Below are 26,996 nucleotides of genomic sequence, written 5' to 3'. Positions count from 1 at the left end.
AAGTTGAACATTTTCCAATACTCTTCAAAGTTTAAACACTGCATTTATTTAAAAAAAAGAATTAATTCTTATTGCTTAGACTTTTTATTAGCTAAATGAAGAGGCTCATACAGGTAGGGTACTTGTCGAAGCAGAATATTTTACTTCATCTCGCAGTGCTAATCCTGGGAAGTTGTCCCGTCTAGCTGCATATTCCCCAACATTGGCCAGCCCTGGTACTACACAGCAGCTCAGAGCACTGCGGTATATGCTCATGTCGTGAGCATCATACCACTCATCGGTCTTTTCGTCATAGCACTCAACATTAAAGGTGGTGGTAAAACCATTAAAGCCACCCACCACGAACAAGAGGTCGTCCACCACCTCGATGCCAAAATTGCTACGAGGATTAAACATAGTGGGGATTGTGCGCCAAGTGTTAGCCACAGGGCTGTAGGCTTCTGCACTCCTAAGTCGATTAGCTCCGTCAAAGCCACCTACCTGTGGATAGCAAAAGAAACACGGTTGACTGCTAACTATTGATTCTGTTCACTGAGGAAGCCCTCGTTGGGGGTACCAGTGATTTCATAACTCCCTCTTCCATTATCTTCCATGAAAAAAAGCTTTTCAAATACCAACAGTAGCATAAACCCATTTACTAATACAAATTCTAGGGGTAATGTGGTTTTTTTTGTAGTAGTAAACTTACTGCATATACATGTTCTCCATAAGCAATCACGCCTATTCCACTCCTCCTGCTTCTCATGGGTGCTATGACTGTCCACTGATTACTTTCAGTGTTGTACACTTCCGCTGTAAACAGGCACTCGTTTCCATTAAACCCACCACATATGTAGACCTGTGTGAAGAGTTCCAAGATTATTAAAATTCCCACTCTAGGGAGTAGAAAAAAAGGATATATGTGTGGTGGTAGTGGGCACTTAATTCCAGTCTGTACAATCTGAATTTCTTTTTTTCATATGTGCATGCATTGCTTTTTTAAAATTTATTTTTAGAGACGGAGTCTCGCTCTGTCACCCAGGCTGGAGTGCAGTTGGGCCATCTCGGCTCACTCCGCCACTCAGGTTCTAACAATTCTCCTGCCTCAGCATCCGGAGTAGCTGGGACTACAGGCGCACACTGCCACGCCCTGCTGATTTTTTGTATTTCAGTAGAGACGAGGTTTCCACCTTGTTGCCCAGGCTGGTCCTGAACTCCTGAGTTCAGGCAATCCACCCCCATCTACTTCCCAAAGTGCTAGGGTTACAGGCATGATACACTGCCGGCCTATTTTTATTTTTTGAGATGGAGTCTCGCTCTATCGCCTGGGCTGGAGTGCAGTGGAGCTATCTCGGCTCACTGCAAACTCTGCCTCCTGAGTAGCTGGAATTACAGGTGCGTGCCACCACACCTGGCTAATTTTTGTATTTTTACTGGAGAATACCATGTTGGCCAGGCTGGTCTCAAACTCCTGACCTGAAGTGATCCGCCCACCTTGGCCTCCCAAACTGCTGAAATTACAAACACGAGACACCAGGCCTGGCCACATTACTACTTTTTTTTTTTTTTTTTTTTGAGAGGGAGTCTTGCTCTGTCATCCAGGCTGGGGTGCAGTGGTGCGATCTCAACGCACTGCAACCTCCACCCACTGCAGCCTCCGCCTCCCGGGTTCAAGTGATTCTCCTGCCTCAGCCTCCTGAATAGCTGGGACTACAGGCGCCTGCCGCCATGCCCAGCTAATTCTTTGTATTTTTAGTAGAGACAGGGTTTCACCATGTTGGCCAGGATGGTCTTGACTTCCTGACCTTGTGATCTGCCCGCCTCGACTTTCCAAAGTGCTGGGATTACAGGCGTGAGCCACGAGCCCAGCCTGCATTACTTTTTTGTTTTCTTTTTTTGAGATGGAGTCTTGCACTGTCACCTGGGCTGGAGTGCAATGGTGCCATCTCGGCTCATTGTAATCCTCTGCCTCCTGGGTTCAAGTGATTCTCCTCCCTCAGCCTCCTGAGTAGCTGGGACTACAGGCGCCCGCCACCAGGCCCGGCTAATTTTTTGTATTTTTAGTAGAGACAGGCTTTCACTATGTTGGCCAGGCTGCTCTCGAACTCCTGACTTAGTGATCAGGAGCCTTAGCCTCCCAAAGTGCTAGGATTACAGGCATGAGCCACCGCGCCCGGCCTCGCATTACTTTTTAATAAGCAAAATAAAAGTTGCAACTAGTCACCTTGTCAATTGAAGAAAGAATGAGTACTCCAAGTGAATACTGCCACTTCGTCTTCCATCCACCCCAAAAAAGAGCAGTATCATTTCTTGGCTTGTACTTTGTATCCACATCTTCCCCTCCCACCCTGGTCCTTTACCTTCCCATAGAGTGTTGTGGCGCTTGCATCACTCCTCTGTTCGTGCATGGGGGCGATGAGTGTCCATTGATTGGTCTCTGGCTCATAACGTTCAGCAGTGTTTAGACGCACATAGCCATCAAATCCTCCCATGGCATAAATAAAATTGCTGAGGACTGTCACACTGACATAGCAACGTCTGGAGTGCATCGGGGCCACCTGATGCCAAGTTTTCTTGACTGGGTCAAAACGCTTAACACTATTGAAATAGTCTACACTATCAAACCCCCCAATGATATACACATAGCCTTTCAAATAGGCTGCCCCATGGTAGGCACGGGGACTCTCTTCCTCACAAGTAACGTTCACCCATCTGTCTGCCCGAGCGTCATATGCCTCAATAGCATTGGTGGGGCTCCCACCACTCCAGCCACCAATTGCAAAGAGGATGGCATAGGGCAAGCGGGGTCTGGTGAGTGGGTTGGTGAAATCAGAATTAGAGGGTCCGTTCATGTTGAGGTCATACATGGCCTTTAGGGCATTAATGATGACTGGTTTGCATTCCTCACTGTCTTTGACATAGTCATTCATCTTAACATTGTTCATGAAGTACTCAGCATGCATTAGGGCCAGGCGAACCTAAGAAGCAAACGCAGAAAGTCATTCAGGTGATGTGAGGGTGCCAGGAAATCCCACATCCTTAACCCCCATGTTACAATCTGCCTTTGAATTGCTGGAAATATTTTGGTTTGTTTTTGAAATGTATAAGTCACAGTTTAAATAGTCAATTTTGAGGCTCACACCATAATCCCAGCACTTTGGGAGGCCGAGGCAGGCGAATCACTTGAGGCCAGGAGTTTGAGACCAGCCTGGCAACATAGCAAGACCATCTCTACTAAAAATACAAAAATTGGGGCCAGGTGAGGTGGCTCACGGCCGTAATCCCAGCACTTTGGGAGGCCAAGACGGGCGGATCACCTGAGGTCAGGAGTTCTAGACCAGCCTTGCCAACATGGCAAAACTCCATCTCTACTAAAAATACAAAAATTAGCTGAGCATGGTGGCACGTTCCTGTAATCTCAACTACTCAGGGAGCTGAGGCAAGAGAATCGCTTGAACCAGGGAGGCAGAGGTTGCAGTGAGCCAAGATCGCCCCACTGCACTCCAGCCTGGGCCACAGAGCGAGACTCCATCTCAAAAAAAAAAAAAAAAAAAATCAGTCGGGGCGCAGTGGCTCACACCTGTAATCCCAGCAATTTGGGAGGCCGAGGTGGGCAGATAACTTGAGGTCAGGCATTTGAGACCAGCCTGGCCAACATGGTGAAACCTCTCTACTAAAAATACAAAAATTAGCTGGGCGTGGTGGCAGGCACCTATAATCCCAGCTACTCAGGAGACTGAGGCAGGAGACTTGCTTGAACTCGGGAGGTGGAGGTTGCAGTGAGCCGAGATTGCGCTACCACACTCCAGCCTGGGCGACAGAGCTAGACTCCATCTCAAAAAAAAGAAGAAAAAAAATTAGCCAGGCATGGTGCCACGTGCCTGTAGTCCCAGCTACTCTCGAGGCTACGGCGTGAGAATTGCTTGAACCCAGGAGGTGGAGGTTGCAGTGAGCTGTGATCACACCACAGCACTCCAGCCTGGGTGACAGAGTGAGACTCTGTCTCAAAATAAATAGTCGTCGGCTGGGCGCAGTGGCTCACACCTGTAGTCCCAACACTTTGGGAGGCCGAGGCAGGCAGATCATGAGGTCAGGAGATCAAGACCATCCTGGCTAACACGGTGAAACCCTGTCTCTACTAAAGATACAAAAAGTTAGCCGGGTGTGGTGGCAGGCATCTGTAGTCCCAGCTACTGGGGAGGCTGAGGCAGGAGAATGGCGTGGCGTGAACCCAGGAGGCAGAGGTTGCAGTGAGCCGAGATCACATCACTGCACTCTAGCCTGGGCGACAGTGAGACTCCTTCTCAAAAATAAATAAATAAATAGTCATTTTGGGAAGGTGGTATATACATTTGGAAGCTGAGAATAAGCTAGATAGAAGGCACCTCAAGTGGCCACAGAGCAATCCCATTCCTTGGCCAATGGTCAGTACCATTAGACCAGGAAAAACCATGGTAATTGTTCAGTAATTGAGTATGTCTGTATATGTAAAATAATGCTGATTAGCACCAACTGACAACAATTGTGTGCAATAGTCATGATTTGTTTTTTTGGTTTTTTTGTTAATTTGAGACCGAGTCTCACTCTGTTGCCCAGCTGGAGTGCAGTGGTGTGATCTCGGCTCACTGCAGCCTCCGCCTCCTGGGTTCAAGTTATTCTCCTGCCTCAGCTTCCTGAGTAGCTAGGATTACAGGCATGCACCACCATACCCAGCTAATTTTTGTATTTTCAGTAGAGACAGTGTTCTGCTATGTTGGCCAGGCTGGTCTTGAACTCCTGACCTCAGATGATCCACCCGCCTCCACCTCCCAAAGTGCTAGGATTAAAGACATGAGCCACTGTGCCAGCCATGATTTGGTTTCTAATTCAGCTTCTACCTTGGGTATGGAGAAATTCATAGGAAGGAAAAAAGCTGAAAGGAATTTCAGCACTTTCGAATTTTTTTTTTTTTTTTTTGAGACGGAGTCTTGCTCTGTTGCCCAGGCTGGAGTGCAGTGGCGCAATCTCGGCTCACTGCAAGCTCCGCCTCCCGGGTTCACGCCATTCTCCTGCCTCAGCCTCCCGAGTAGCTGGGACTACAGGCGCCCGCCGCTGCGCCCGGCTAATTTTTTTCTATTTTTAGTAGAGACGGGGTTTCACCATGGTCTCAATCTCCTGACCTTGTGATCCACCCGCCTCGGCCTCCCAAAGTGCTGGGATTACAGGCGTGAGCCACCGCGCCCGGCTTTTTTTTTTTTTGAGACAGGGTCTCACTCTATTGCCCAGGCTGGCTTGCAGTGAGGCGATCACAGCACACTGCAGCCTTGACCTCCCAGGCTCAAGCAGTCCTCCCATTTCAGCCTCCCACCCAGTAGCTGCAACTGCAGGCATGCACCACCAAGCCTGGTTAATTTTTTTTTTTTTTTTTTGAGACGAAGTCTCGCTCTGTCGCCCAGGCTGGAGTGCAGTGGCGCGATCTCAGTTACTGCAAGCTCCGCCTCCCCGGTTCATGCCATTCTCCTGCCTCAGCCTCCCAAGTAGCTGGGACTACAGGCACCCGCCACCATACCCAGCTAATTTTTTGTATTTTTAGTAGAGACAGGGTTTCACCATGTTAGCCAGGATGGTCTCGATCTCCTGACCTCGTGATCTGCCTGTCTCAGCCTCCCAAAGTGGTGATTACAGGCATGAGCCACCGCGCCCAGCCAGCCTGGTTAACTTTTAAATTTAAATTTTTTTTTTTTTTGAGATGGAGTCTTGTTCTGTTGCCCTGGCTGGAGTGCAATGGCATGATCTCGGCTCACTGCAACCTCTGCCTCCCAGGTTCAAGTGATTCTCCTGCCTCAGCCTCCTGAGTAGCTGGGATTACAGGTGCGCACCACCACGCCCAGCTAATTTTAATATTTTTAGCAGAGACCGGGTTTCACCATGTTGGCCAGGCTGGTCACAAACTCCTGACCTCAGGTGATCCCCCCACCTCGGCCTCCCAAAGTGCTGGGATTACAGGCGTGAGCCACTGCACCTGGTCAAATTTTGTAATTTAAAATTTTTATAACCTATGTTGCCCAGGCTGGCCTCAAACTCTGCGCTCAAGTGATTCTCCCACCTTGGCCTCCCAAAGTGAGCCACCACACCCCTCCTAGAATTATTCTGAAGGTTCTCTTCTTCCCCCACCACCAGGAAGGATTTTGGTCAAAGAATATAACTTAGGTAAAAAGAACTAGTAATGCCAAGGGAAAAGACAGTTGCAAAATTCCAGAGAATAGTAGATGCCTTCTATCTAAGGATATGTAAATACAGCCTTGGGATCTGTCATACGTCTGAATTTTGCTTTTAGGACAATCTCTCTGGGATAAATGAATGAAGAGTGAACACTGACCTTAGGAAGCAAAATTGAAATGTGCTGCTTTCTATTTTGGGGGTCATGAGAAATCCACTTTAAAATGGCCTCAAATACAGCATCTTCCTGTTTGACATTGAGCTCATCTTTCTCGATGATATCCTTAAGTTCAGTGACCGAGAGCTCTAAAAATTCTGCAGAGACTTTCACCATCTCCTCGAAGTTGTGCAGTATGAACATGTAGGCCTTCTGCCTCAGCTCAGGACAGTAGTAGTAGTCTGTGAACTTACAGATGCCGATACAATTATCCAAGCACAGCTCCGACTTGAGGAACTCGCAGCAACCCCTGACGATACCCATGATGTTAAACTGATCCGCGGCAGCAAGCAGTTTCTCCACATTGTCCGGTGTGATAGGCACGGTCCGGGTGTATGCATACTCAATGATCAGCTTCATCATGTCGGGAGAAATGCCAGGGATGTTGTATACCTTCTTTTCAGTGTTGTTCCAGCCACTTGTAAACAAAGCTCTGGAAAAAAGAAAGAAACTGGCAGCCACGGAAACATTTCTCTGCTGTTAGGTGAGTACATTGGAAATGGCCTCAGGAAGCGGGGTGCAGGCATGTGCTATATACAGCGGACAAGAAGAATTTTGACTTTGGGGCCGGGCGCAGTGGCTCACGCCTGTAATCCCAGCACTTTGGGAGGTTGAGGCGGGTGGATCACGAGGTCAGGAGATCGAGACCATCCTGGCGAACACGGTGAAACCCCGTCTCTACTAAAAATACAAAAAATTAGCCGAGCGTGGTGGCGGGCGCCTATAGTCCCAGCTACTTGGAGGCTGAGGCAGGAGAATGGCAGGAACCTGGGAGGCGGAGTTTGCAGTGAGCCGAGATCGAGCCACTGCACTCCAGCCTGGGTGACAGAGCAAGACTCCATCTTGGTTGGGGAAAAAAAAAGAACTTTGACTTTGGTCACTCTTACCTTGTGGATAGAGAAATTAAGATTTAGAACTGAGAGTAAGACCCAGGTCTCTTGGGCCAGGCGTGGTGGCTCACGCCTATAATCCCAGCACTTTGGGAGGCCGAAGCAGGTGGATCACGAGGTCAGGAGTTCAAGACCAGCCTGGCCAGCATGGTGAAACCCTGTCTCTACCAAAAATACAAAAGTTAGCTGGGCGTGGTGGCACGTGCCTGTAGTCCCAGCGACTTGGGAGACTAAGGCACGAGAATCGCTTGAACCTGGGAGGCGGAGGTTGCAGCAAGCCAAGATCACACCACTACACTATAGCCTGGTGATAGCGTGAGACTCCATCTCAAAAAAAAAAAAAAAAAGTTATTTTCATATAAGATGTGAGATTGGGATGGGGAGAGTCTCCCTATATTGCCCAGGCTGGTCTTGAACTCCTGGGCTCAAGTGATGCCCAGGATGATGATTTTATATGCATTTTACTTATTTAATTCCTATTTCCCCTTCTAGAGGGTAAACTTCATGAGAATAGGAATGTTTCTCTTTTTATTCATTGTTCTTTGTTTTCTGTTTTTGAAACAAGGTGTTGCTCTATCACCCAGGGTAGAGTGCAATGGCATGATCTTGGCACACTGCAACCTCTGACTCCTGGGTGCAAGCAATTTTCCTGCCTCAGCCTCCTGAGTAGCTGGGATTATAGGTGTGCGCCACCACACTCAACTAATTTTTGTATTTTTTAGTAGAGATGCAATTTCACCATGTTGGTCAGGCTGGTCTCTAACTCCTGACTTCAGGTGATCCACCTGCCTCGGCCTCCCAAAATGCTGGGATTACACCGATGAGCCACTATGCCTGGCCTTTGCTTCCTTTTTGTAAGAAGTTTAAGGAAATGTGGTCTTAGAGATCAAATTCTTCTGCTAGAGCAGGGGTCTGCAAACCTATGGACTCTGTCCAAATTTGGCCCACCTGCTGCCCACAAATTAAGAATGATTTTCACATTTTAAATGACTGGAGGAAAAAACCTTTTTTTTTTTTTTTTTTTTGAGATGGAGTCTTGCTCTGTTGCCCAGGCTGGAGTGCAGTGGCGCCATCTCGGCTCACTGCAAGCTCCACCTCCCGGGTTCACGCCATTCACCTGAAGTCAGGAGTTCAAGACCAGCCTGGACAACATGTTGAAACCCTGTCTCAATTATAAATACAAAAAAATTAGCTGGGTGTGGTGGCAGGCATCTGTAACCCCAGCTACTCAGGAGACTGAGGCAGGAGAATTGCTTGAACTCAGGAGGCAGAGGTTGCAGTGAGCCGAGATCGTACCGTTGTACTCCAGCCTGGGTGACAAGAACAAAACTCCATCTCAAAAAAAAAAAGAAGAAAAAGAAAACTTAGCCAGATGTGGTGGCACACAGCTGTAATCCCAGATACTCGGGAGGCTGAGGCAGGAGCATCACTTGAACCCGAGAGGTAGAGATTGCAGTGAGCCGAGATTGTGCCACCGCACTCCAGCCTGGGTGACAGAGCAAGACTCCATCTCAAAAAAATAAAAATAAAAAATAAATTGTGGATTCTGCTCTAGGGTCTACATGAATGAGAAGTTTTAGCAACAGGTAGGATACATCAATCATATCTTCATTGGAATTGATTACTCAAACATTTTCAGCTCATGAACAAAATAGTCCTTCTACCTCCTGGGTTACAGTGGTTTTAGCCCAAACTCCCTTTTCCTTCTGTTATTTCCCGGGTGTTTCCCCCTCATCCTCCTTCCCATCCCCTTAATCCTTGTTAATTTATCACCCTGTTTGAAAAGGTCTCTATTGGGATAGGAGTAGAGGGGGGTCCCTGAAGTAGCATTGTCATCTGAAATCCAGTAGGGATGTCCAACCTTCCCAAAGGTTGGTTTAGGTGAGAATCAAAGATGAAAGCCCACCAATAGTTAGTTGAAATCCAGTTGAAAAATCAGATCTTAAAGGCCGGGCGTGGTGGCTCACGCCTGTAATCCCAGCACTTTGGGAAGCCAAGGCAGGTGGATCACGAGATCAGGTGTTCCAAACCAGCCTAACCAACATGGTGAAACCCTGTCTCTAATAAAAATACAAAAATTAGCTGGGCATGGTGGTGGGAGCCTGTAATTCCAGCTACTTGGGAGACTGAGGCAGGAGAATCGCTTGAGCCCAGGAGGCAGAGGTTGCAGGGAACCGAAATCACACCACTGCATTCCAGCCTGGGGGACAAAGCGAGACTCCATCTCAAAAAAAGAAAAATCAGATCTTGCCAGGCGTGGTGGCTAATGCCTGTAATCCTAGCACTTTGGGAGGTTAAAACGGGCAGATCACCTGAGGTCAGGAGTTTGAGACCAGCCTCAGCAACATGGCAAAACCCTGTCTCTACTAAAAATACAAAAATTAGCCTGGCGTGGTGTCGGGCACCTGTAATCCCAGCTACTCAGGAAGCTGAGGTGGGAGAATGGATTGAACCGGGGAGGCGGAGGTTGCAGTGAGCTGAGATGGCGCCATTGCACTCCAGTCCAGGTAACAGAGTGAGACTCATCTCAAAAAAAAAAAAAAAAAAAAAATCGGAGAAAAAAGCCCCTGACCCTAGTCATGCCTCTTCAGAAGGCAAAGGAGCCAGGCAGGAGCTCCTGCCTGGACCACAGAGTTGGCCAGGCATGGTGGTAATCCCAGCACTTTGGGAGACTGAGGCAGGAGGATTGCTTTGGGCCAGGAGTTCAAGACCAGCCTGGGCAACATAGCGAGACTCCATCTCTATAGAACATTTCAAAAGTAGCCGGACGTAGCGGCATGTGCCTGTAGACCTAGCTACTTGGGAGGCTGGGGTAGGTGGATCGTTTGAGCCCAGCAGTTCAAGGCTGCAGTGAGCCATGATTGCATCACTACACTTCAGCCTGGGTGAAAGAATGAGAGCTTATCTCTAAAAAATTTTTTTAAAAAAATTTTTAAGGTGCCCAGAGCTTTGACAGTGTCCCTAAAGTTAAGGTGGTGGAGTGGGAACCAGAAAATGGATCAAAGTGTCTCAAAATGAGCCCAATTACCCCTTTGGCTTAATTTGGCAACCCTGTTATACCTAAAGTAGGAGCTGCAGCTACAGAGGATGTTCTTATGGGCACTGAACTCAAAGCCATTGACCTTGATGACCACGTCGCAGAGCTTGCCCTCTAGTCTAAGCTCGTTGAAGATCTCACAGGCCATCGCACTCATCTTCCTCTCCATGTGAGGCTGGTGGAAACGTGTGGAGGCCGCCGCGCTCTCCATCTCCATGGCACCCTGGGACAGCGGAGAGAGGCTGCTCTCCTAGGGTGTCGGGGAGGGTTGTGGGGGGCCCCTTTAGCCAGCTGTCGCTTCTTTTCCCTACTACATCTTTCGTATAGGGTCTATCAGGCAACTCAAGTTCCAGAATCCTGGCCCTGCAGTGAGATCACGCAGGATTGTGCTCTCAGGTTCTGGAACTGCCTCCTGGACTTGTCCGCTTCCTTCTCCTCTCCCCTACCACCCCACTTAGGCTGAAAACCACCTCATGCCTCTTTCTGTGTCCTCGAACTCAGAACAGAACCGTGACCACTGAGTGTTTATTGATTCCAGCTCCTGTTACTCACCTGATACAGGTCTCTATTCCTGGAGCATCCGTCTACCTTCCACAGCCCAACACTTGGCTCCCTAGACACCGAACTCAAGGAAATCCAAGTCAGTTGAGGCGGAAGGGAGAAGTAAAGCTGATTAAATTTCTTTCTTAGGCCAGGTGCAGTGGCTCATGCCTGTAATCCCAGCATGAGGTGGGCAGATCACGAGGTCAAGAGATGGAGGCCATCCTGGCCAACATGGTGAAACCTCGTCTCTACTAAAAATAGAAAAATTAGCTGGGCCTGGTGGCACATGCCTGTGGTCCCAGCTACTCGGGAGGCTGAGGCAGGAGAATCGCTTAAACCCGGGAGGTGGAGGTTGCAGTGAGCTGAGATTGTGCCACTGCACTCCAGCCTGGTGACAGAGACTCCGTCTCAAAAAAAAAAAAAAAGAAAAAAATTAATTAATTAAATTCTTTCTTTTTTTAGAGACAGGTCTTGCTCTCTCACCCAGGCTGGAGTGCAGTGGTGTGATCATAGCTCACTACAGCCTCCACCTCCTGGGCTCAAGTGATCCTCCCACTTGAGGATCCTCCCACTTGAGGCTTGATCCTCCCGGCCCAGCCTCCTGAGTAGCTGGGATTACAGGTGCTCAGCACCGTGCCCAGCCAACGCTGATTACATTTCAGAAAGCTGTCCCGGGTCTCCCAGTCCCCTGGATGGGTTAGTCACTCAGTTTCTTCTGGAATGAGGAATGGCCTAGTTAACAGAGCACCTGCTGGGTGATTAACAGAATTCAGTTTATGGCTCCTTCATCTCTCCTCCCATCCAGCCGTGTGGTTTTTCTGTTTTTGTTTCTGAGACAGGGTGTCATCTGCCGCCCAGGCTGGAGTGCAGTGATGCGATCTCGGCTCACTGGAGCCTGGACCTCCCGGGCTCAAGTGATCCTCCTGCCTCAGCCTCCCGAGTAGCTGGGACTACAGGTGCGCATCATCACGCCCGGCTAATTTTTGTATTTTTTGTAGAGACGGGGTTTCGTCATGTTGCCCAGGCTGGTCTCGAACTATTCGGCTCAAGCGATCCTCCTGCCTCGGCCTCCCAAAGTCCTGGGATTACAGGCGCGAGCCACCGCGCCCAGCCCCAGCCATGTTTTTGTCACACAAACTTTCAGCCTGGAAATGACCACGCTTGGCAAGGCTTTTCCTCCACAAAGAGTGGCAGAACCCTACCTACCCACGTAACCCCAACACCCTGGGACCTTCACCCTGCTCTTCACAATAAATAGCACCCTCCTCCAATTTGCCTAGCGCACCGGGAAAGTCCACCCGGATCCTGGCCATCTCCGGGACCACACGATTCTCGGCCCCGCCCCCGGCCCCGCCCCCGGCCCCACCGCCCCCGCCGGGCTCCAGGCGGGAGGCGACGCCTGCGCAGTGCGGTCGCGGGGCTGTCGTTGTCCCCCGCGCCACCGACCGGGCCTCGAACGGGATGGCGGAGGAGGTGAGGAGGGAGGAAGCGTCCGGAGTGGGGCGGGCCCGGACTCCGACCCCCGGGGCGCTCCGAGCCCCCCAGCGGGTCACCGAGGCACCACCGATCCACCCAGGCCAGTAGCCGCCCCATTGCGCACCCCGGCCCAGCCTCACACTCGCGCCCGAGAGAGCCCCGGGCTCCCCTCGGACCCAGCGCGGCGCGGGGGTCAGTGGTTCTCTCGGGTCTCGGGACAGGTGAGCACCCTGATGAAGGCCACGGTCCTGATGCGGCAGCCTGGGCGGGTGCAGGAGATCGTGGGCGTCCTCCGCAAGGGCGGCGGAGAGAGGTTACAGGTACCTCGGAGGCGGGCGGGGGCCGGCAGGGCTGGGGGCGGCTGGGGAGGCTTCCAGCCCATTGGGTCTTCCCGCTTTGCTCTGCCGCGGACCCCTGCTAGCTCCCCACCCTAAGAAATGGCCGGGAACTTGAAGGAGAGCAGGTTGGTTCCCCTGTCCTGAATCCCAGATTTCAGATTTCTCAATATGGTCATGCTGCTTCCTCTAATTGGACAGAAGGCGCCCCACACCAGTACCTGGGGCCTTATCCTCCCCAAGCCAGCGGCTCTCCAGTAAGTTGAAGATATCCAGATGGGCCGTAATGGTAGAGATCTCTTAGGAAGGACCTGAAATGGAAGGAGTCAGAGGGGTCCTGAGTATTTCACCCTCGCCCCTACACTAGGAGACTGCGTTTTCCTCAGGGTTAACGGGTACTAATTAAGATGACTTCCCCTCTAAACCTCTGTGTCACTCAGTAACTCCTCCACCGCTTTGCCTACCATCCTCGCCACTGAGCTGTTTTGATTTCCATAATCATCCTCTGGCTGAGGCAGGGCCACATTAGAAGGTGCCTATTTAGGCATCATCTCTCTTTTGCCTTACAGGTGATTTCTGATTTTGACATGACCTTGAGCAGGTTTGCATATAATGGAAAGCGATGTCCTTCTTCTTACAGTAAGTCACATTCTAGCTTGCCTTGTTGGGCTTGACAAGATGATGGGTTCTAAGGGACAAGTAAAAGGAGTTTTCTCTTTTTCCAGATATTCTGGATAATAGCAAGATCATCAGTGAGGAGTGTCGGAAAGAGGTGGGTTGCTCCCGTCCTTTGCTCAGAAATGGTTGTCATATGCTACTTCGAATGGTTCCTGATTGGAACCAAAGGTTCCTGTATAGAGACCTTAGAAAATTAATTTTTAAAAAAATTGTTGTTTTGCTAAGGAGGATCTAGTTTTAATACATTAAGACAGCTTTTCCTTACTGACCAGGACATATGATGATTAATGGTTGGAACTGGACATTATACTTAGAGTTGGCTATAGAGTTTACAAGAGATTTGAACGTTATGGAGGTTCAGCAACTTACCCAGGGTCATACAGCCAAATAATAGAGCTTGTTTGTTTGTTTGTTTGTTTGTTTTGAGACAGAGTCTCACTCTATCACCCAGGCTGGAGTGCAGTGGCTTGATCATTACTCAGGCTCGAGCGATCCTCCTGCCTTAGCCTACCGAGTAGCTGGAACTACAGGCATGTGCCGTTACACCTAGCTAATTTAAAAAATTTTTTATAGAGATGGGGTCTCACTATGTTGCCTAGGTTGGTCTTGAACTCCTGAACTCAAGCAATCCTCCTGCCTCAGCCTCCCCAAAGTGTTGGGCTTATAGGCATGAGCTACCGCACCTGGCCTTTTTAAAAGAAAATTTATATTCTTCTGTTGGGTTCTAGTGTGTGTCTCTGTGTGTGTGTACACATATATGTGTGTGTGTATATGTGTGTGTGTGTGTGTGTGTATATATATATATATATTTTTTTTTTTTTTGAGACAGAGTCTTGCTCTATCGCCCAGGCTGGAGTGGCATAATCTCAGCTCACTGCAACCTGGGTTCAAGCAATTCTCATGCCTCAGCCTCTCGAGTAGTAGCTGGGATTAGGGGCATGCACCACCATGCCCGGCTAATTTTTATATTTTTAGTAGAGATGGGGTTTCGCCATGTTGGCCAGACTGGTCTCAAACTCCTGGCCTCAAGGGGTCTGCCCACCTTGACCTCCCAAAATGCTAGGATTACAGGCCTGGGCCATCACGTCCAGCCAAGTTCTAGTATATTTTTATTTTTATTTTTATTTATTTATTTATTTATTTTTGAGATGGAGTTTCGCGCTTGTTGCCTAGGCTGGAGTGCAATGGTGCAGTCTCAGCTCACTGCAACCTCCTCCTCCCGGGTTCAAGCAATTCTCCTGCCTCAGCCTCCTGAGTAGCTGGGATTACCGGCATGCACCACCGTGCCCAGCTAATTCTTGTAGTTTTAGTAGAGACGGGGTTTCACCATGTTGGCCAGTCGGGTCTCGAACTCCCGACCTCAGGTGATCCGCCCGCCCGCCTTGGCCTCCCAAAGTGCTGGGATTACAGGCGTGAGCTATCTTGCCCAGCCTAATTTTTAGAAAAATGTTCTCACTCCAAAAAAACACATACATTGAGAATCTTAATACATTTCAGGAGTTTTCTGCCTTTGTTACTATGTCAGCTTTGCATTTAATCTTCTTTTGGACAGATGGACAGGGATTCCATTTGATCTTGTAATGTTCCTGAGAATCACTCATGTATTAAAATTCTTTACTTGGTCAATTCTCATTTTTACTGGGCACTGTTATTGACTGGCTCTGTGTGACACATGATCCCTGGAACAGCTCCTTTAGAGTGTCAAAGTCTTGGCACATAGGAGGAAACCTTAGAGGAAACACATGTAGATGCTGTGCATTCACATGATATTGACACTTTGACGGAATTGTCCACCAACATGCTGTGTCCCAAAGTACAGTCTTCTAGTTAAATTTAATTTTTTTTTTTTTGCCATATCTGTGTATCACCTTTACTAGATCTTTCTCTAAATTGGCCTGCTTTTAAAAATTGTAATTAACTTATAAAGAAACAGGCTGGGTGTGGTGGTTCACGCCTGTAATCCCAGCATTTCTGGGAGGCCGAGGACGGCAGCTTGGTTGAGGTCAGGAGATCGAGACTAGCCTGGACAACATGGCGAAACCCTGTCTCTATGAAAAATACAAAAAATTAGCTGGGAGTAATGGTGCATGCCTATAATCCCAGCTACTTGGAAGGCTGAGGCAGGAGAATAGCTTGAACCTGCGAGGCAGAAATTGCAGGGAGATCGCGCTCCAGCCTAGGCAACAGACAGAACCAGATTCTGTCTCAAAAAAAAAAAAAAAAAGAGCCTGGAGCAGTGGCTCACTTCTGTAATCCCAGCACTCTGGGAGGCTGAGGCAAGTGGATCATGGGGTCAGGAGTTTGAGACCAGACTGGCCAACCTGGTGAAACCTCGTCTCTACTAAAAATACAAAAATTAGCTGGGCACGGTGGCACATGCCTGTAGTCCCAGCTACTCGGGAGGCTGAGGCAGAAGAATTGCTTGAACCCGGGAGGCGGAGGTTGCATGAGCCGAGATTTCGCCCCTGCACTCCAGCCTGGGTGACAGAGTGAGACTTTGTCTCAAAAAAAAAAAAAAATTCTACATGCAAATGAATCCAAAACTACTGAGTTGAAAAGCGCTTCTCCATGAATTCCCTCAAGTTATCTTACCTATCACCTGAGAAAGTGGACCACATTCTGCAAAACACAGCATTAAGTAAGTTCTTACTGGTTAAGCCCTGACGATTCAGCTAATTAATACCAGCAAAAAAAATCTTAGTACCCTTCTTCTCTGATAGTAAAATCTCATAGTGCTGACTTTTAGACCTCACTCTCAGGGTGAGTGCAAAGGAATGACCAGCTCTGTGGGTCCAGGTGCCCCCTGGACTTCACCAAATAGATAAAAATGTGAGTGTATTGAGCAATTATGTTGGAAGATAAGAAGAGAAGAGAAACTTAGGTCTTATAAACGACACGTCCCCAAAGGAAAACTTGAAGAAAATTTCATGTAACACTCTCTTAAATGAAGTTGCATCTTCTTTTTTTTTTGAGACATGGTTTTACTCTGTGGCCCAGGCTGGAGTGCAGAGGTATGATATCGTCTTGGCTCACTGCAGCCTCCGCCTCTTGGGTTCGAACGATTCTCATTCTTCAGCCTCCTGAGTAGCTGGGATTAAAGGCACGTGCCACTACACCCGCTAATTTTTGTATTTTTTAGTAGAGACAGGGTTTCACCATGTTGGCCAGGCTGGACTCAAACTCCTGACCTCAAGTGATCCACCTACCTTGGCCTCCTAAAGCACTGGGATTGCAGATGTGAGCCACCGCCTCTGGCCATGAAGTTGCCTCTTCTAGGTGACTTTTTTCTCATACTAAGCTGTAGGACTTTGCAGGGAAGAACTTGATATAGACTAATGGCCTTTCTCCCCATTTGGATATCCCAGCTCACAGCGCTCCTTCACCACTATTACCCAATTGAGATCGATCCACACCGGACCATCAAGGAGAAGCTACCTCATATGGTGGAATGGTGAGTGATGGTGGTGGAGAAAAGCTTCTGGGCCCTTGAGATGGAGTAGGCTGGGAGGGGCGTAGTTTTCCAGACCTTTGATGAGATGACAGACTCCCTTACTTTACTGAGGGCTTAATTTAATGCTATTAGTCCAGCTATTGGAACAAACTTTTCAGATGAACCCGGGGCTTTTTGTGGCTGCTGCTGGAGTGGAGACCCTCAGAAAATCCTTGGAATAAGTTAAAGACCGTTGGTGTCGGGGAATAAGTGCTTTGCGGAAGTGACTCTTAGTCTGTTTTGTGTTGCTGTCACGGAATAACAGACTAGGTAATTTATATATTTTTTCTATTTTTTGAGACAGGGTCTTGCTCTGTTGCCCAGGCTGGAGTCCAGTGGCATGATCGTGGCTCCCTGTAGCTTCGACCACCTGGGCTGAAGCGATTCTCCCACTTCAGCTTGTGCCACCGTGCCTGGCTCATTTTTTCTATTTTTAGTAGAGATGGGGTCTCACCATGTTACCCAGGCTATTTTCAACTCCTAAGCTCAAGTGATCCTCCCACTTGGGCCTCCCAAAATCCTGGGGTTACAGGCGTGAGCCACTGCACCCAGCCTAGACTGGGTAATGTATAATGAATAGCAATTTATTTTTTTTTTTTTTGAGACGGAGTCTCGCTCTGTCGCCCAGGCTGGAGTGCAGTGGCGCAATCTCGGCTCACTGCAAGCTCCGACTCCCGGGTTCACGCCATTCTCCTGCCTCAGCCTCCCGAGTAGCTGGGACTACAGGCGCCCGCCACTGCGCCCGGCTAATTTTTTTCTATTTTTAGTAGAGACGGGGTTTCACCATGGTCTCGATCTCCTGACCTTGTGATCCGCCCGCCTCGGCCTCCCAAAGTGCTGGGATTACAGGCGTGAGCCACCGCGCCCGGCCTGAATAGCAATTTATTGGCACACAGTTCTGAAAGCAGAGAAGTCCAATATCGAAGGACTGGCTGGCATTTGGTGAGGGCCTTCTTCTTGCTGCATTATCTCATTGTGGAAGGGCAAAGAGGGTGGGGGAGAGAGAAAGAGAAAGAGAAGAGTTCTTTTTATAAGGAATCAGTGATAATGACATTAATCCATTCATGAGGACGGTGCCCCCATGACACCTCTCATTAGGCCCCATCTCTCAACACCTCCACATTGGGGATCAAGTTTCCAGCACATTCAAACCACAGCAACCCTCATCACTGGAGAGAGCCCCAGTTCTCCAGATAGAGTGGTCGTGGAGGAAGGGACTCAGAAGAGCACCAGCTCCAGCAGCCAGCTTGCCCAGCAGTTGTCTCTGTTGGGTTGCTTTCTCATCCTCTTCCCTTCTTTTTTTTTTGAGATGGAGTCTCACTCTGTCACCCAGGCTGGAGTGCAGTGGCCCAGTCTTGGCTCACTGCAACTTCCCCCTCCTGGGTTCAAGTGATTCTCCAGCCTCAGCCTCCCAAGTACCTGGGACTACGGGCACCCGCCACCACATCCAGCTAATTTTTGTATTTTTAGCAGAGATGGAGTTTCGCCATGTTGGCCAGGCTGGTCTTGATCTCCTGATCTCAGGAGATCCACCCGCTTTGACCTCCCAAAGTGCTGGGATTACAGGCATGAGCCACCGTGCCTGGCCACCGTCTTCCTTTTAAAGGCAGCTAATGTAAGGATGAGGCCTCTGTCGGCAATGCTGTCAGAGGGCACTTGGCTCTGTAAAGGGAAAGGAGGAATTATTTACTTGAGTGATTTGAATTTGGGGTTTTCTGGGGTGTCTGTTTCTAGGTGGACCAAAGCGCACAACCTCCTGTGTCAGCAGAAGATTCAGAAGTTTCAGATAGCCCAGGTGGTTAGAGAGTCCAATGCAATGCTCAGGTAAGCGTCTTGCTCTGGAAAACATTTCTATTGGACTATTTAAAAGTGTTTTCTTCAAAAAAAAAAAGAGGCAGGGGAAGAGCAGAGAGGAGTTAGTTGCTTAAAGGACCGGAAGGGACATGGCACTATGAACAACTGATGTGATACAGCTAAAGAATGTCTTACCCTTGCTGGGAAACAGTCAGCAGGTAGTGGATGTAGTACAAAATGGCAGGGCACCATCTCTGAGAACAAACCAAGTCTAGCTCATCTTTCTTTCTTTCTTGCTTGCTTGCTTGCTTGCTTGCTTGCTTGCTTTCCTTTCTTTCCCTTTCTTTCCCTCTCCTCTCCTCTCCCCTCTCCTCCCCATCCCTCCTCTCCCCTCCCCTCTGCTTTTCTTTTTTCTTTCACGGAATCTCACTCTGTCGCCAGGCTGGAGTGCAGTGGCGCGATCTCAGCTCACTGCAACCTCCACCTCCTGGGTTTAAGCGATTCTCCTGCCTCAGCCTCCCGAGTAGCTGGGATTACAGGTGCCCACCACCACGCCATGCTAATTTTTGTATTTTGAGTACAGACAGGGTTTCACCATGTTGGCCAGATGGTCTCAATCTCTTGACCTTGTGATCCGCCCGCCTTGGCCTCCCCAAGTGCTGGGATTACAGGCGTGAGCCACCGCACCCCACCAAGTCTAGCTCATTTTTCACAATGGTGAAAGACTTTTGGGGTCCCTCTGGTGACTGGTGTTCATGGCAACTGGGAGTTGGCTAGGCTGGGACGCTTGATCATTGGCAGCCTTCACTGAACAGCTGTCTCTGCTGGAGATTTCTTTCCTGGAGGAGGGACCAGAGCTCATAAAGGAAGGAGTGACATGGGTGCCTGCCCTCAAGGGTTGTGCCTCCTAACTGAGGAGATTGGCTAGCTCCTCAAAAGTCAAGACAGTGGAGACCTCTGCTGACCCAGTAAGTGCTGGGATGGGAGTGGGTGTGCCCTAATGAAGGTGCCCAGGTCAGCTGCCTGGTTGTATTGACAGCAACAGAAAACATATGCCTACCTTCTGCCACAGCAGCATCTCTCCCAGGTATGTACCCCAGAGAAATGAGGGCATGTAGCCACTGTAAGATATGCACAGGGTATTCGTGGCAGCTGTATCCATAACAGCTGAAATCTGGAAATCTCTCAACTGTCTATCAAGAAGAAGCTGGGTAGATAAATTGTGGCATATTTATATGGTGGAATAATGCTGAATAGCAGTGACAGAGAATAAACTAATTACATGCAAAATACAAATAAACTACATAGCATTATACTGAACAAAATAAGCCAGGCACAAAAGAGTACATTGTGTATGAGTCCATTTATATGAAGTTCAAGGACAGGCAAAGCTAATCAATGGGAGGGATGATATTGACTGGGAGAGATCACGAGGGAGCCTCAAGCTAGTTAGTAACATGGGTGTATACGTATGGCAAAGTTAACTGAGCTGAACACTTAGGATTAGCACACTTTAGCCACTTATTGAATATATCGTATGCTCTATTTTATTTTATTTATTTATTTTTTGAGCTGGAGTCTCATTCTCTTGCCCAGGCTGGAGTGCAATGGCGTGATCTTGCCTCACGCCTGTAATCCCAGCACTTTGGGAGGCCAAGGTGGATGGGTTGCTTGAGCCCAGGAGTTCAAGACCAGCCTGGGCAACATAGGAAAACCCCATCTTTACAAAACATAAAAAAATTAGCCAGGTGTGGTGGTGCACACCTGTGGTCTCAGCTACTTGGGAGGTTGAGGCGGGTGGATCACCTGAACCCAGGAGGTTGAGGTCACAGTGAACTGTGATTGTGCCACTGCACTCCGGCCTGGGCAACAGAGCAAGACCCTGTCTCACAAAAAACCCAAAACACAAATAACCCAAGTAGGAAACAAAGAACAGCAGCGGAGTCAGTGCCATTTCAGAATTCCTCCATCTCTTTTCAGGGAGGGATACAAGACCTTCTTCAACACACTCTACCATAACAACATTCCCCTTTTCATCTTTTCTGCGGGCATTGGTGATATCCTGGAAGAAATTATCCGACAGATGAAAGTTTTCCACCCCAACATCCACATCGTGTCTAACTACATGGATTTTAATGAAGATGTGAGCCAAATCTTGTTTGGGCTGGGAAAGGACGAGGGGTGGGGACCACCAGCCAGGGCGGTTAACTCTGCATGAACCCTAACCTGGGGAAGAAGGGGAGGTAAGCCACACTGGCTTCTTCACCCTCTTGCAGTTGTTTATGGGTTACTTTTCGGCCAGGCACTGTGGCTCAGACCTGTATTCCCAGCACTTTGGGAGGCTGAGGCAGGCAGATCACTTGAGGTCAGGAGTTCGAGACCAGCCTGGCCAACATGGTGAAACTCCGTTTCTACTAAAAATACAAAAATAAGCCGGGCGTGGAGGTGTGCAGCTGTAATCCCAGCTACTCGGGAGGCTGAGGCAGGAGAATCGCCTGAACCCAGGAGGCAGAGGTTGCAGTGAGCCAAGATTGTACCACTGCACTCCAGCCTGGGCAACAGAGCAAGACTGTGTTCAGAAAAAAACAAAAACAAAAAAACTTTCAAAGGATCCTCTCTCTTTGGTGTTTGCCTGACAGTCAACTCTCTGCCCTGGGGTACCTAATTTATGGGCCTGCCCTGCCCCATGTCACTGTCGTGTGTTATGTGCCATCCTGGGTCCTGCAGGGCGTGGGCTTTGATTTGTTTTTCCCCAGCCGGAGGTGGGCTGCTCCAGCTCATCCACGTTCTGACTCTTTTCCCCATAAAACTGATGGTTGGAATTTTCATCACGTTGACCTGCAGGGAGGAGGTGGCCCGCAGCTGAGCATTAGCACACGTGTAACCTGAGCGGCATTTATATCACAGCTTCTTGCATCCACCAGAACAGATGATCTGCGATACTGGGTGGCTCCTGTTCATTTAAACTAGGAGTTACCCCTGTCGTCAATATTTAGGCTTTGTGGGCTGTGGCATCACTGTTGCAACTGCCCAACTTTGCCTTTATAGCACAAAAAAGCAGCCATAGGCATCATGTAAACAAAGGAGTTTGGCTGTATCCCAATACAGCTTTATTTACAAAAGCAGGCCAAGTCTGGCCCAGGGGCCCTAGTTTAGGCTACAGTGAAGTTTTGGCATTATCTATCACTTTTGGGATTCCCTTTTCTGTGACAGAGACAGTGGAGAGCTGATGCCACATGGGTCCCTGCGGCCCTTCCATCTGTCTCTTGTCTTCGTTATTTAGGGTTTTCTCCAGGGATTTAAGGGCCAGCTCATACACACATACAACAAGAACAGCTCCGTGTGTGAGAACTCTGGTTACTTCCAGCAACTTGAGGGCAAAACCAATGTCATCCTGCTGGGAGACTCCATCGGGGACCTCACCATGGCCGATGGGGTTCCTGGTGTGCAGAACATTCTCAAGATTGGCTTCCTGAATGACAAGGTGGGTAGAGGACCAGGGCTGCTTCTCTTCATGGCTTTCTTCTCTTTGAATGCCCGTTAACAAATGCCTTTGAACACTTTGAATTCATTATTTTATTTTATTTTATTTTATTTTATTTTTGAGACAGAGTCTCACTCTGTCACCCAGGCTAGAGTGCAGTGGCGTACTCTTGGCTTACTACAACTTCCACCTCCCAGGTTCAAGTGATTCTTCTGCCTCAGCCTCCTGAGTAGCTGAGACTATAGGTGCGCACCACCATGCCTGACTCATTTTTGTATTTTTACTAGGGATGGGATTTCACCATGTTGGCCATGGCTGGTCTTGAACTCCTGACCTCAAGTGATTCGCCCACCTTCACCTCCCAAAGTGCTGGGATTACATGCGTGAGCCACTGCGCCCGGCCACCTTTGAACACCTTCTATATGCTAGACACTAGGTAAAATATTGTGGTCACAGAAGGAAGCTGTATTCTCTTGGAGCGCATAATCTCGTAGGAAACAGAAACCCAGTGATTACAGCTTTGTCTTACCACATGACCTTACAGGCGTTCAGAGAGAGGATCAGGCTGGGCATGGGATCCTAGCCTCAGTTTACTGATTGTGCACTGCACTGTCACTCCTCTCAGCATTTCATGGATATTAATTCATTTGATTTTTATAACCCCTTAAGGTAGTGACTGTTATCCTCATTTTACAGGTGAGGAAACTGAGGCCTGGGGTTAAGTAACTTGCCTAAGATGATAGAGTTCAGGAAACAGTGGGGCTGATTACCAGTCCTCCTACATCCTACTGGAAGGCATGATTGAGATGGGAGATGTTGGTATTGAGGACATGGGTTTATTTTTTTTTTTTTTTTTGAGACGGAGTCTCGCTCTGTAGCCCAGGCTAGAGTGCAGTGGCCGGATCTCAGCTCACTGCAAGCTCCGCCTCCCGGGTTCACGCCATTCTCCGGCCTCAGCCTCCCGAGTAGCTGGGACTACAGACGCCCGCCACCTCGCCCAGCTAGTTTTTTGTATTTCTTAGTAGAGACAGGGTTTCACCGTGTTCGCCAGGATGGTCTCGATCTCCTGACCTCGTGATCCACTCGTCTCGGCCTCCCAAAGTGCTGGGATTACAGGCTTGAGCCACCGCGCCCGGCCTATTTTTTATCTTTTATTTTTTTTGAGACAGAGTCTCGCTCTGTCACCCAAGCTGGAGTGCAGTGACGAAATCTTCGTTCACTGCAACCTCCGCCTCCTGCGTTCAAGCGATTCTCCTGCCTCAGCCTCCCAAGTAGCTGGGATTACAGGTGCCTGCCACCATGCCCAACTTAATTTTTGTGTTTTTAGTATAGACAGGGTTTCAGCATGTTGGCCACACTGGTCTTGAACTCCTGACCTCAGATGATCCACCTGCCTCGGCCTCCCAAAGTGCTGGGATTACAGGTGTGAGCCACTGTGCCCAGCCGAGGACATGGTTTTATAATTTAGAGAAGAAAAGTAACAAGAACAGATCAGGGACTGACGGGGGTGAAAGCAGCATTGTCATAAAGGGGCTCAAATACGGGGTGAAGCCAGGCAGCTGCCAGGGTGCCTCCCCACAGCCTGCAGGCGCCGGAGCCCACCAGAATACTCAGGCCGGATGAAACTGGGTCCTGTTGGGCGTGGTGGCTCATGCCTGTAATCCCAGCACTTCGGGAGGCTGAGGCAGGCAGATCACAAGGTCAGGAGTTCGAGACCAGCCTGACCAACATGAAGAAACCCCGTCTCTACTAAAAGTACACAATTAACCGGATGTGGTGGTGCACGCCTGTAATCCCAACTACTCAGGAGCCCGAGGCAGGAGAATCGCTGGAACCCAGAGGTGGAGGTTGCAGTGAGCTGAGATGACGCCGCTGCACTCCAGCTTTGGTGACAGAGCGAGACTCCGTCTCAAAAAAACTAACAAAAAAACTGGGTCCTGGTCGGGTACAGTGGCTCATGCCTGTAACCACCCCCCCCCCCAGTTTTGGGAGGCCAAGGCAGGGGGATCATTTGAGGCCAGAGTTCGACACCAGCCTGGGCAACATAATGAGACCCTGTCTCAACAACAACACAAATTAGCTGGTATGGTGAGCATGCCTGTAGTTCTAGCTGCACAGGAGGCTGAGGCAGGAAGATCACTTGAGTCCCGGAGGTCAAAGCTGCAGTGAGCCAAGGTTATGCCACTGCACTTCAGCCTGTGCAGCAGAGTCAGACCCTATCTCAAAAAGAAAGAAAGAAAGAAATTCAATCCAGATGGATTAGAGGCAACATCTGGTTTTTTTGTTTGTTTGTTTTTTTGAGACAAGGCCTCACTCTGTCACCTAGACTGGAGTGTCGTGGCTCAGTCTTGGCTCACTGTAGCCTTAATTTCCTGGGCTCAAGTGATTCTCCTGCCTCAGCCTCCCAAGTAGCTGGGACTACAGGCACCCACCCCCATGCCCGGCCAATTTTTGTAGAGATGGGGTTTTGCCATGTCGCCTGGGCCGGTCTCAAACTCTTGGGCTCAGATGATCCTTCTACCTCAGCCTCCCAAAGTGGCAACATCTGGTTTTTTGTTTTTATTCCTTGTTACTATCCTTTGGTATTGACCCAAGGGTTCATTGTGATAGCCCATGCCCATCCCTCATCTGTCTCCAAAGGGTAGTTCCGGTAACCTTGAACTCCTCTGGCTCTCAAAAGGGAGCTGGGAGTTGCTGCTTGAATGCTCTCCTCCCCAGCCCCAGGGGCTTTGAGAGTGAGCTATGGAGAGTGGGGCATCTGGGGACCCTCAGGCTTCTTATTCTCACTCCGGGCAGGTGGAGGAGCGGCGGGAGCGCTACATGGACTCCTATGACATCGTGCTGGAGAAGGACGAGACTCTGGATGTGGTCAATGGGCTGCTGCAGCACATCCTGTGCCAGGGGGACCAGCTGGAGATGCAAGGCCCCTGAGGGCACAGGCTTCAGCCCGACCTGCAGGCCGTGGTGAGGAGTCCGCTCCCCCATGGACACAGAGCAGAGGCCAGGGTGGCCAGCAACGGCTGGGTCCTTCCATACCCCTCCGTCCTCCTTTCCCTGAGCACTTTCATCACCAGAGGCTCGAAGGAGCCCCGCCATGTGGCAGGGCACAAGCACTGGTCCTGGTGAACCTTGGACCACAGCATGTCAGTGCTCTAGGGATTGTCTATTCCAGGGATTTTTTCAACACTTTTAAAAATGGGAAGTTGTTCTTCAAACAAATATAATGTGTGAAACAGATCAAAATTTTTAAAATGAAAAAAACAGCTGTTCTGATTCAGGGGATGTGGGTGGGGGTAGAACCTGGACTTCTTGGCCCTGGGGGCACAAGTGATGCTTCTAGGAACACAGTTTGGGAACCACCACAAATTGGCCTGGGACCCCGTCCGAGCACAGCCTGATTGTGTCTGGTTCAGGGTGGGGTTGAAAGGGTATTTTCTAGCCTACAGTGGTTTGACTTTATTCTGATTCAGCCATCAAACTTGAAATTCATTTGGGATCGGTGGGGTTGAGGCAACCCTGTCTGAGAGCCCTCTCTTTGGGGATCCCTGAGGGGATGCATTCGGGTGTGGATGTCCCCCTATGCCCTAGGCTCTCCTTTCACCTCTTCTGGGTCGGGGCCACCAAAGTGGATGACCTGAAAAGGGGAATTTAGAGCAGGGACCTGAGGGTCCCAAGGTGAAAGAAGTGATGTGTGCACTGTGGTGTTGCATTCTTGGGCTGACCCTGAAGAGCCAGTTCAGCATTGTCTTAGCTTTAGAGGAAATCACCGGCACCTTTCCTGCAGTGTTTGACTAGCCGTTGGAAAGTTCTGTTATTCTGCAGATGTGAACCGGGAGGTAATACAGATGTTACTGAAGGCCTGCGGTGTGCCAGGTGCCGCTCTGGGCATTTGGGTGTCTGCCAGTTGACCCTCACAATGACCCCACAAGTAGGTGCAGCTCCTCCTGCTTCCAGATGGCTCGGGCAGGATGAGTCACTTGCCCAAACTCCGTAGCTAGGAGCTGGAGCCAGGATTTGAATGTTCCTGACCAAAGCCCATGCCTTTGGCTGCCTTTCTCTGCTTCAGGCCTATTCCATTTGGTTTTGGGAGGAGGGAGCGGTCACCATCTGAGACTGGGTCAGTAACCACTTCCAGACTTTAATCAAGAAGCTTTCTTGGCCAGCGCAGTGGCTCACACCCGTAATCCCAGCACTCTGGGAGGCCAGGGTGGCGGATCACGTGCCGTCAGGAGTTTGAGACCAGCCTGGCCAACATGGTAAGACCGTCTCTGCTAAAAATACAAAAATAAGCCGGGCGTGGTGGCACGTGCCTGTAATCCCAGCTACTCAGGTGGCTGAAGCAGGGGAATCACTTGAACCCGGGAGGCGGAGGTTGCAGTAAGCCGAGATCATACCACTGCACCCCACCCTGGGTGACAGAGTGAGACCCTGTCTCGAAAAAAAACACTTCGATCAAGGAGCTTTCTGGATGCTTTGGGACCAGAGAATGTCAGTCACTGCCCATGGGGAGCAGTCATGTCTCTTAGGGGACTCTGGGCAAGAAGTGCCGATGGAGGCAGTTTGCTGTGTGAGTCCGGTCCTGTCATTTTCTCTCCTAAGTCCCCACCCTGTCCCCCGAATGCTTGGCGAGGACAGATGGCCTAGTTGGCGGCTGAAGTCCTCTTGCAAGACACTGTGGAGATCTGAACTCGGTTACCTTTCCCCTAGCAAGAGGGTGGACAGGTGGTAACAGGTGGTGGCCAGGAGCAGGGAGAGATGGGAATATCATAGTATTGGAAATGATCTATGGAAAAGGATAATCTGACTTGCGCGGTTTAATTTAATTCTTGCTTTGTAGGTTGTGTTTGAGGTCAGGGACCTTGTCTTTCCCATTCA

General features: G+C 49.5%; 2 protein-coding genes across 3 annotated transcripts; one reads left to right on the top strand and one right to left on the bottom strand.

Annotated features, from left to right (window-relative positions):
• Positions 1–65: 65 nt before the first annotated feature.
• Positions 66–10,691, bottom strand: KLHL10 (kelch like family member 10). Its single transcript, XM_003913047.5, has 5 exons — positions 10,345–10,691; positions 6,338–6,827; positions 2,340–2,957; positions 689–838; positions 66–480 (listed from the first exon to the last, which is right to left on the bottom strand). The coding sequence occupies exons 1-5, from the start codon at positions 10,536–10,538 to the stop codon at positions 106–108; spliced, it is 1,827 nt and encodes a 608-aa protein (XP_003913096.1). The 5' UTR covers positions 10,539–10,691; the 3' UTR covers positions 66–105.
• A 1,546-nt stretch (positions 10,692–12,237) lies between these two features.
• NT5C3B (5'-nucleotidase, cytosolic IIIB) lies at positions 12,238–25,382 on the top strand. Of its 2 annotated transcripts, XM_021929171.2 has the most exons (9): positions 12,238–12,337; positions 12,562–12,660; positions 13,245–13,314; positions 13,401–13,447; positions 16,719–16,804; positions 18,578–18,667; positions 20,618–20,780; positions 21,921–22,121; positions 24,918–25,382. In XM_021929171.2, the coding sequence occupies exons 1-9, from the start codon at positions 12,326–12,328 to the stop codon at positions 25,050–25,052; spliced, it is 903 nt and encodes a 300-aa protein (XP_021784863.1). In that variant the 5' UTR covers positions 12,238–12,325; the 3' UTR covers positions 25,053–25,382. The 2 variants fall into 2 exon arrangements, with proteins under 2 accessions (XP_021784863.1, XP_021784864.1); XM_021929172.2 differs by having other exon boundaries at positions 12,291–12,932.
• Positions 25,383–26,996: the final 1,614 nt, after the last annotated feature.

The sequence above is a fragment of the Papio anubis genome, chromosome 17 (assembly GCF_008728515.1).
Source record: "Papio anubis isolate 15944 chromosome 17, Panubis1.0, whole genome shotgun sequence".
Lineage (NCBI taxonomy): Eukaryota > Metazoa > Chordata > Mammalia > Primates > Cercopithecidae > Papio > Papio anubis.
The sequence above is the reverse complement of the archived record's forward strand: the minus strand, read 5'-3'. Positions and strand labels throughout refer to the sequence as shown.